The following is a 10,534-nucleotide window of genomic DNA, read 5'->3' on the forward strand; positions in this document are numbered from 1 at the left end:
TCGTGCTGTTTCACACATGCACACATACATCTGATTTTCTTTAAAAACTAAAGATGAAAAGGCCTTTTAAACAGAGATACAGCACTGGAACAAGATGGGGGAAAGCACATTATCCCAGGAGGTGTGTTCAGGCCACAAGTCAAGAAGGCAGGAAGGAGAGGAATTCTTACTAATAGATAGACATCAGATCTGCTATTGTCCACCAAGGATTAGAAGGGCACAGAGGGGAGCATGACTTCCCCTTACCTGCCAAATGCACATAAGGCAAGTTTTCCCTTCCCTCTTGGTTTGCATAAACAGTAATCTCCTTCCTATTGTGGAATCAGAAAAAATATATGCCTTAAACTTTGATTATTTTAGTTATAAGATGACATAACCGCTTTGTGGAGAATTGCTGGCTCGGTACAGTAGAACAGATAAGGGCAAGTGTTTGTTCTTTGTAACTCTTCTGCAAATGCTTCGCTCACCGCGGCCTTGAAGGTAGAAAAAAAAAAAGTATGTACAAAGTAGATTTCCAGGTGCAAGAAGGAGGTTTGTAAACTAACCCCACCTCCCCCATAATTCCCATCCTGATAACAGCAAAGAAATAATGAAATAATATTATAGCCGCTTTTCGTGCTAATTTCACTATATGATCACGTGAGTTGTAAGCAACTGTTAAAAAGTATATAAGCCTCCTGATTTTGCTCTTGGGGGGGGGACCCCTTCCAAGTGCTTGGAAAATCCATGTCACTTTGGAACTCCCCCTACAGCTGTAGTTTCTTTTGAATAAAAGCTTCTGCTGACCTGACCCAAAAGTACTCTGTGTGTGTTTCCACGACAATTCCTGGTGCCGTGACTCGGATCCAGAACACAGGCTGAGGAAGGAGGACCGCAGGCTACCCCCCCCCCCCCCCCGAACCCTGAGGCGCCAAACTTGAGAGGTAAGAGACCTAATTCAAAATCTCTATTGGGGTTTCGGAGGAGGACTGCCTGTAGGCTCCCAACTTGGCCGTGGTAACTGGATCTGAACCTTGTTAAAACAGGTCAGTCTGAACCTTACTGCTGGCTAAATTCTTCTGTCTGGTAAAGGATCCCATTTTGTGTCTGGTAACGTACGTTTTAGGGAGAAACTGTTTGAGGCACCTTCATCCAACAGCACATCGGGCTTGTAGTTAATTAACTAAGGCGGTGTGGGGTAGGAGGTCTGGCTGACTGAATAAATGTGCATGTGTGTGTGTATTTAGAAATATGAGCCACTGACCAGGACTGAGACTACGGTTGGGCTCAGCCGCCCCAATTCTGCCTGACAGGGCAGTTTTGAAAGCAAGGGGGCCCAACTGGAACCTCGTGACCCAGTGGACAGGGCTTATTGAATGAATGTGTGTGTATATTTGGAAATATGAGCCACTGACCAGGGCTGAGACTACGGTTGGGTTCAGCCGCCCCAATTCTGCCTGACAGGGCAGTTTTGAAAGCAAGGGGACCCAACTGGAACCTCGTGACCCAGTGGACAGGGCGTCTGAGTGATTTTGTCTTTTCCAAACCCCTCGTCCCAGTAGCTTCTGCTGAAAGCAGGAGTGAAAGGATCCCTCTAGTGTTTCCCTCCCCATTTCCATTTTATGAGCCGGTGTCGGGTCAGAAGCCTTTTGTCTGGGCAGTGAAAAACTGCGGGGCAAGGCACTGAGAGGCCCGGACATCCTAAATAAGCCTCTCCTACGTCTCCCTGTGTGACTGAAAATGGGAACAAGTCAGTCTAAACAGGTTCCTGTCCCCCCTAAGGGGACTCCGGCGTACTTTATGTACACACACTATTCTCCCGAAACTTGCAAGTACCTGGATAAGTGGAACTGGTATACTAGGGATGATCCTGTGAAACATTTTCCACAGGAAGGAACATTTGATCAGGATAAAATAGTGCACTTGAGAGGGGCGTTAGAGTCCCGTGGATCCAAAACACCACAAAACCAGTGGGACGCGTTCTTTTATTGGTATGATGAAATGTCCAAAAGGCGGACAGAATCTCAAACTAGGAGCCTAAAAGACTCTCAAGAAAAATTAAAACAGCAGTTAAAAGCTGTTCGGGAGAAATTGGCTGCTCCCCCAAATTACACGCTGGCCACCGCTCCGATGTATCCAGCATTGCCCGGGGCGCCCCCACCACCGGAGCCAGCAGAGGATATCCTTGACCTTTGTTCGAACCCTGCTCTCCTGGGACTCCCACATCAGCAACAACCGGTTCAACATCAGGCTGCAGCCCAGGCTAGTGACCCATTAGCTGAAGCTCCTTCAGTAAATCCATCCACGGAGCTTAATAGTCCGGACTCATCCACCATATCTGCCACTCAATCATCACCAGTGTGGCAATTTACTCCTGGGTCACAACCCACCACAGGTGTATTTAGAAGAATGGGAATAGGCATGGAAAGATCTCCCATCAATCTGAGATCTCGAACTGCACAAGTTTACCCCCTAAGACAAATGCCAGGCATTGGCACCGATGGACAAAATATAGTAACTGTGCATGCACCCTGAACTCCAGGTGATCTCTACAATTTAACTCAAAAGTTCCCAAAAATCAGGAAAGACCCAGAAAAATTTCAGAAAGAATTGCAGACTGTTATAAATTGTTATAATCCAACATGGGCTGACATTAATCAGCTCATGCGATCCATTTTGCCCAAGGAAACTATGCTACGTCTGTACGCTGCCTGTACTTGGCCAGATCAAAACCCAGGGATTGGCCAAGACTTTATTGACAAGAGAAATGCTTTGGTTCAGGCAGTTCTCACAATTTGCCCAAAAAAGGCAGACTGGACCAAAATAAATACCTGTAAACAAAACAAAAATGAACACCCCAGTAACTATTTAGAACGCCTCAAACAGGCATTTGAACGATACTCAGGAATGGATAACCCAGTCGAAAATGCTAAACAAGCAATAGTGGCAGCATTCGTCCAGGGACTTAACCCTAAAATTGCTGAGAAAATTCAAACAGTAATTATTGGCTGGGAAACTAAATTAACTAAAGTCCTTGCTGCGGCTAACCATTTTCATAACAAATTGGAACGGTCTAAAGACAATGCCGAGTTTAAGTTAATGGCCTTACAGATTTCTCAGTTGCAGGGTCCAGGTAGAGGAAGGGGACGAGGACGGGGAAGGGGAGGCCCGGGTAGATTCAGGGGAAGAGACAGATCCTTGAGCGCACAAAACCCAGGCTATGGCAACCAATGTCATTATTGCAAGCAAGAAGGACATTGGAAATCAGAATGCCCCAACCGCCCCGGCCAAGGACCCAGACCCCAGCCCCCACCTCCACTCCTGTCAATTTTCCCAGTGTTGAATAGGACAGCCTGAGGGACAGTGACATCATTGCTCCTTTGCTTGCTACTGACCAATCTGGTCCATTTGTTGAATGCCTTATTTCTGGTAAACCTGTCTCCTGTCTTGTCGACACCGGAGCGTCCCGCTCCACGCTAAAGGCTGCTGAGTTTCCTTTTCTACCTTATTCTCCTGAAACTGTAAATGCTGTCGGTATAGGCGGACAACCTAGCCCACATCCCGTCTCTGAACCTGTCTCCATCTCTATTGGCCCTTTGTCTGAAAATCATGCCTTTCTTCTTAGCCCCTGTGCACCTGTCAACCTTCTTGTTAAGGATTTGCTGTGTAAACTGGGATGCGTGATTTATTGTAGCCCAGATGGTGTTTACCTTGAGGTACCGGAACATAGGGAAACCGAGCTTGTGGCTTTGCTAACCCAGGAGTACTCTGATCCTGACACTTCCTTCTTGCAAGAGGAACTGTTGGCACAAGTACCTCCACAGCTGTGGTCCACCCATGCGAATGAAATGGGGCACATGCTGAGTGCTGAACCAGTGCGTATCATCCTGAACCCTGCCAAGCCACTTCCTCGTGTCCCACAGTACCCCATCTCAAAGGAAGCTGAGGAAGGGATCAAGCCTGTTGTTTCCTCACTCCTTAAGCAAGGGATTATTGTCCCAATACGCTCCCCTTGCAACACACCTATCCTACCTGTCAAAAAACCTGGTAAAGATATGTATCGCTTTGTGCAAGATCTTCGAGCTATAAATGCCGCTGTGTTACCCGCTTTCCCCGTGGTCCCTAACCCTGCCACTATTCTTTCCTGTATCCCTTCAGATGCTACATATTTCACAGTAGTGAATCTTTGTTCTGCTTTTTTCTCTATCCCCGTTCATAAGGATAGCCAGTATCTGTTTGCATTTACTTATCAGGGATTTCAATATACCTGAACAAAACTCCCTCAGGGATATACAGAGTCCCCAACCCTGTTTTCCCAGATCCTAAAAAAAGATTAGGATCCTATCACGTTCAAAGGGGGGTCCACCCTTGTTCAGTACGTTGATGATCTATTGTTAGCCTCACCCACTTTAGAGGCCTGTGAGCAAGATACTTTGACACTCCTCACAGCTTTAGCTCAGAAAGGCCACAAGGCCTCAAAATCTAAATTGCAGCTCTGCAAGTCTAAGATACATTATTTAGGGCATGATATCTCAGCAGGAGAACGACACCTTTCCCCTAGTAGAGTTGAAGCTATCCTCAACATTCCCAAACCTATGACTAGAAAACAGATGAGGGGATTCTTAGGTACAACGGGTTATTGTAAACAGTGAATCCTGGGTTATGCTGCTTTCGCAAAACCCTTGCAAGCATTCACTCATGATACCACCCCGGAACCCCTCCCTTGAACTCCTGAAGCCGAACAAGCATTTGTGGCCCTTAAGCAAGCCCTCACTCTTGCTCCTGCTCTTAAACTTCCTAATTATAAAAAACCCTTTACCTTGTTTTGTCATGAACGGGAAGGAATCGCTTTAGGAGTACTCACTCAGCTGCATGGTGAAAAGCATCGCCCAATTACATATTACAGCTCTGCCCTTGATCCCGTAGCTGCGGGACTTCCTCCTTGCCTCCGTTCAGTTGCAGCTGCTGCCTTGTTGGTTGAAAAGGCAGATTCTCGAGTTTTGGGACACTCTTTAACCGTTGCAGTTCCACATGCTGTGATGGCCCTTCTGTTCAAGGGCAAAACTCAGCACATTTCCAATTCCCGTCTTACTAAATATGAGAAACTTCTACTGTCAGCTGCAAATGTAACCTTAAATCGCTGTTCAATTCTGAATCCTGCGTCACTTCTGCCTATTGCCTCTGATGGTGAGCCTCATGATTGCCTGTCTATCACAACTCAATTGTTAACCCCTCAAACTGACCTCAAGGACATTCCTATCCCGAACTCTGACCTTGTTTTGTTTGTTAATGGTTCCTGTCTTAGAAATGATGCAGGCAAATTAGTTGCGGGATATGCAGTATGCATTCAGTATGCTGTTTTAAAAGCCTATTCTTTACCCCAAGCTCGTTCTGCTCAAGTTGCTAAACTCATTGCTTTAACACGTGCTTGCATTCTTGCAAAAAATCAAACCACAACCATTTATACTAACTCTAAATATGCTTTTGGTGTTGTTCATGATTTTGGACAAATCTGGAAACAAAGAGGGTTCCTCACTTCATCAGGGACCCAAATCAGTCATGGTTGTTATATAAAAGCGCTCTTAGAAGCTGTTCAATTGCCTCTTGCTATTGCTATTGTTAAATGTAAAGCTCATGAGAAACCCTTTGATGATGTCACACGAGAAAATGATCTGGCAGACCGTTCTGCCAGAAATGCGGCCCTTTCTGGCCCACAGGCTCCTAACTCTGTTTTTGTTTGTTTTTCAGCAGACCAGTCTCCTTTGGCTAGCCTTTCAAGTCTGGCCCTTCTTCAAAATCAGGCCCCAAAAAAGGAAATAAATAACTGGCTGCGTGCAGGATGTTCACTGCACCCTGACTCTCTCTGGCGCTCCCCGGACGGCCGCCTGGTGGCGCCTAGACAGCTTTTGCCACATCTTGCTCGTTTAACCCACTCTGTGGCCCATACGAGCAAAGGAGGAATGATTGCTACAGTACATAGAAATTGGTTTGCCCCAAATTTTCCTTCCATGGCACAACAGTACTGTAGCTCCTGTCCCATCTGCTTAGCTCACAACATTGGACAACGGGTAAAAACGACACCTGCACCCCATCCCCCTCCATGGGGACCGTTTATAAATCTGCAAATTGATTTTGTGCAGCTACCTAAGTGCTGTTCTTATGAATACATTCTTGTTATTATTGATGTGTTCTCTGGATGGGTGGAAGCCTACCCATGCGTACGTGCTGATTCCATCACTGTAGCAAAAAAATTGCTCAAAGAATTCATCCCTAGATTTGGATTGCCCCTCACAATAGATAGTGACCGTGGCACCCATTTCACAGGACAGATAATAAAAAACATCTGCCAAGCACTCAACATACAGCAACACCTACACTGTAGTTATCATCCACAGTCAAGTGGTGCTGTAGAATGTAAAAACTCTGATTTAAAAACGCGCATTTCAAGGATTTGTGCTGAAACAGGCCTCAAATGGCCTGATGCACTGCCCATTGCTCTTATGCACATTAGAAACACTGTTAACAGAAAACATGGCCTAACCCCTTATGAAATACTCATGGCACGACCCATGAGGATGCCAGCTACACCACCTGTTGCCCCTCACCAAACAAACCTACAATTAACTGATGAAACTGTACTAAATTATTGCAAGGCATTAATGAAATATGCCCGGTCTGTTCATTCACAGGTCCAAGAAGCCTTACCTCAACCACCGGATGTTCCCTGTCACAACCTCAAACCAGGGGATTGGATCTACGTAAAGGTCTATCAACGGAAAAACGCACTTCAACCCAGATGGAAAGGACCTTTCCAGGTACTTCTGACCACTAATTCTGCTGTTCGTTGCCAAGGTCACCAAACGTGAACTCACGCCTCGCACTGCAAGAAGGTATCACCTCCATTGGACCCCGAAGCAGCTGTATTCCAACCAAGGTTGAGATCTTTCCCTGAGGCCAAGGACAAAGACCCTCAGGACCTCACTCAGGCAAGTGAGGAGCATCAGGGTGCAAGTGCTAGTAACCTCTCCCCTGCACCCAACACCTCAGCCCAGCCGGATTCATCAGTTGAAGAACGAAGATATCATCTTCGGCCTCGAAAAAAGTGAATGCTCCCATTCGGAAGATCACCACCTCGATCAAGACCAAGAGCCAACATTATCAGTCCTTTAGGTAACTTGAGCCCAGAGAACGAAGAAAGACTTTGGCTGCCATCCTGGGTTTGGCTGGTAGTGTTCTTTTTCTTACTGGTGCTGGTTATGTTTGTTGTTAAGATTCTTTGTCCCTCCTGTATCTAAAAATGGCACTGATATCCTTATATATCACACTTGGGTATCTCAGTATCACCCAAGGGGGGGTGGAAAAAAAATTTGTATTTGCAGATCTCCCATGCGGTGGCTCAAGCTGGAAATAAAAGTGACTGCTGGATATGCTCTCACAGCCCAGCACACCTACACCAAGAAATCCCAATGATTGGAGTACCAATATCCCTCCAGCAATGGGGAACAATAAACAGCGGCTTCGTTAAACACTACTCGTTAGCTGCCCATCGGTCCGCTCCTAAAAAATGATTTAAAAATCCCTGCTAACTGGATAATCTCCCCAAAAGTAGAGGCGCCTTTCTGTTACAGATCCAACAACACCGGAGCTTATAATAAAGCCACACCTGTAGGACACTACCCTCATTGCCTAACTACTCTAGATTATAGCCCTAGTAGCACCAGTGGAATCCTGTTGGGTAACATACCCTCTCTCAATTGTACAGGATTCATGGTCTACAACTTTTCTAAAAAACCTCATGTTGCTCTCATTGCAAACAGATCGGAATTTTACATTCACTCCAATTTTACTTCTTATAATATATCTCGGTCCAGCAGGATAGCAGCTGAACGTGGACCGTCCTATACAATGCATATCAATCGAAAGTGCCGGATAGGGCACAACAACTGTCGAGATTTGAGTACCCTTTCTGCCCCAGGCCTTTACTGGCTCTGCGGAAACAGGGCTCATAAAATCTTGCCCTGGAATTGGGTGGGGGCATGCACTCTTGGACGTGTTATCCCTGGTTTCGAAATGCATAGTGCAATATATCTGGAACAAGTAAAAAATTTCAACCATCACATGAAAAGGGCAGTTAACCCCTTAGCTACCAGAAACACAGGGTTCCATCGATTTGTGAGAACCTTCATACCGTGGCTTGGAGTAAGAGAATTGGAACTAGCCATAATTAACATTTCAGCCACAATGGAAGCTATGGGAAATGCCACTGCGGATGCAATTCAGGCTCTGCAAAAAGAGATCTCCCAGATCTCACAAGTAACTATACAACACCGCATAGCCCTAGATTACCTATTGGTATCCCAGGGAGGAGTATGTGCCTTAATAAACTCCACCTGTTGTGTCTATGTCAATCAGGACATGCAAATCAAAACTGACATTCGCAAAATCCGAAATCAGTTAAGGGTCCTACATCAAGTGGCCTCAGAAAATACTAACTGGGGTCTAAAAAAAATGTGGTCTTGGCTGACCTCCTGGCTCCCAGATTTCGGGGCCCTTGGCAAGAAAATCCTGTATGGAATATTGTTTGTCTTGATAATTCTGATAATGTTCTATGTCTTAATGCAACTGATCCTCTGCTGCGTAAAAGCCAGCAGGGGAAGCTTTAGCAAGGCAAGAAAACCCACAGCAGAGTCTAAAATAATGGTGTTACAAAAGTGTGAGCAGATTAAAAAAAAACATGAAAGGCTGCATGATAAAATAGAGGGGCTCATGAAAATGGAAATTTAAGGCTAAAGTGAGACTAAATAGTCTCAAAGGGGGGGGCTGTGGAATCAGAAAAAATATATGCCTTAAACTTTGATTATTTTAGTTATAAGATGACATAACCGCTTTGTGGAGAATTGCTGGCTCGGTACAGTAGAACAGATAAGGGCAAGTGTTTGTTCTTTGTAACTCTTCTGCAAATGCTTCGCTCACCGTGGCCTTGAAGGTAGAAAAAAAAAAAGTATGTACAAAGTAGATTTCCAGGTGCAAGAAGGAGGTTTGTAAACTAACCCCACCTCCCCCATAATTCCCATCCTGATAACAGCAACAAAATAATGAAATAATATTATAGCCGCTTTTCATGCTAATTTCACTATATGATCACGTGAGTTATAAGCAACTGTTAAAAAGTATATAAGCCTCCTGATTTTGCTCTTGGGGGGGGACCCCTTCCAAGTGCTTGGGAAATCCATGTCACTTTGGAACTCCCCCTACAGCTATAGTTTCTTTTGAATAAAAGCTTCTGCTGACCTGACCCAAAAGTACTCTGTGTGTGTTTCCACGACACTATTATAATCTGAGGAATACTCAGAGGGTTGGTCCCATGAGATGATCACTTGCTAACCCCTGTGTTTCAAGCCTAACTCAAACTCCATGTAATTCAGGTAAAGCATCTGAGTTTATCTTGATTTCTATTTTGAACCATTTGTGACACCAGGCTTATTTGAAGACTAGTCAAAGTTCTCCTAAGGCCAGGGATGACCTTGGCTAGGGACAAACATTACACATAAGCTGATTTAAGTGATCAGAAACTAGTTTAAACCTGTAAAAAAACAGACGTTCAGTGCACAGAGACCAGTTTCAAAATGGCTGAAACTGGTTTGAGATAAACCTGGTTGAATGTAGTATCAGACTTAACTGATTTGGCTCAAATGAGTTTATGCAATGTCTGTCCCAGACCCCTTGCAGATTTAAGTTAAAACAGAGGACCACCAGCATGCTCGCTGGGCTGGGCTGGGCTCTCTGCTCCAGCCCAGCCAGAGCAGGGACAGGCAGGGGTGGAGGTCTGGCCAGGGAGGGGTTTAATTCCCCGCTCTCTATCCCACTGGTAGGGATGCTGCAGGGAGCTTGCAGGGCTCCGACCCACTCCGGACCCCGGTGCTCCCGCGTGCAACTCTGCTGGCCCCACAGCACCGTGCTCCAGCCAGGAAGGAGCTTGTGCTCCCACACATTATGACAGGGGCTGCTACCCACAACACGGGTCCTTCCCCCTTCCGCTGCAGCAGCGGGGCGGGGGCCTGGCCAGGCAGGGCCCCTGCGGGGAGGGGCAGGGAGCACAGCAACGAGGGCAGGCTGACCTGGCTGCTAGTGGAGTAGAGGGGAGACTGACTCTTCTCCCTGCACCCCTCTGCCCCAGGGGCCGTGGTGTCCCGCTGCTGCAGTAGCGAGGGGGAGCGCCTTGCAGACCCAGCTCTGGTCCCTGCTGGTGGGATAGAGAGGGAAGAATTAAACCCCTCTCTGCCCCCCCAGCACAGCTTCCCTGTAGCAGAGGGCAGCCTATACCGCCCCCAATTGCCTGGCCTGAGCAACTGCAGGCATGTGCCTGCACTGCCTCAGTCCAGAGCAAATGTTTGTCCTGTTATAAACCAGTTCAGCCTAGGCAGGTTAGACTAACCTGCAAAGGTTGAATCAATTCAGGCTCTGGCTTTTTGAATGTCTGTCCCTAGCCCTGTGACTAGATCATAGCACTGGGACATGGTTCTACTTTCAGTTCTGCTCTTCCCACCCTTGGTAA

The 10,534-nt window shown here is 46.4% G+C and overlaps 1 protein-coding gene across 1 annotated transcript; it reads left to right on the forward strand.

The window, feature by feature from the left end:
- Positions 1-322: 322 nt before the first annotated feature.
- On the forward strand, positions 323-9,296 carry LOC132250809 (endogenous retroviral envelope protein HEMO-like). Its single transcript, XM_059728342.1, has 2 exons — positions 323-923; positions 6,669-9,296. Exon 2 carries the CDS (start codon positions 7,747-7,749, stop codon positions 8,761-8,763), a length of 1,017 nt encoding a protein of 338 aa, XP_059584325.1. The 5' UTR covers positions 323-923; positions 6,669-7,746; the 3' UTR covers positions 8,764-9,296.
- Positions 9,297-10,534: the final 1,238 nt, after the last annotated feature.

Source organism: Alligator mississippiensis, chromosome 5 (assembly GCF_030867095.1).
Source record: "Alligator mississippiensis isolate rAllMis1 chromosome 5, rAllMis1, whole genome shotgun sequence".
Classification (NCBI taxonomy): Eukaryota; Metazoa; Chordata; order Crocodylia; family Alligatoridae; genus Alligator; species Alligator mississippiensis.

Bases quoted from the DNA above. Each gene is read 5' to 3' on its own strand.
- LOC132250809 (XM_059728342.1), top strand. From the start codon at position 7,747: ATGGTCTACAACTTTTCTAAAAAACCTCATGTTGCTCTCATTGCAAAC.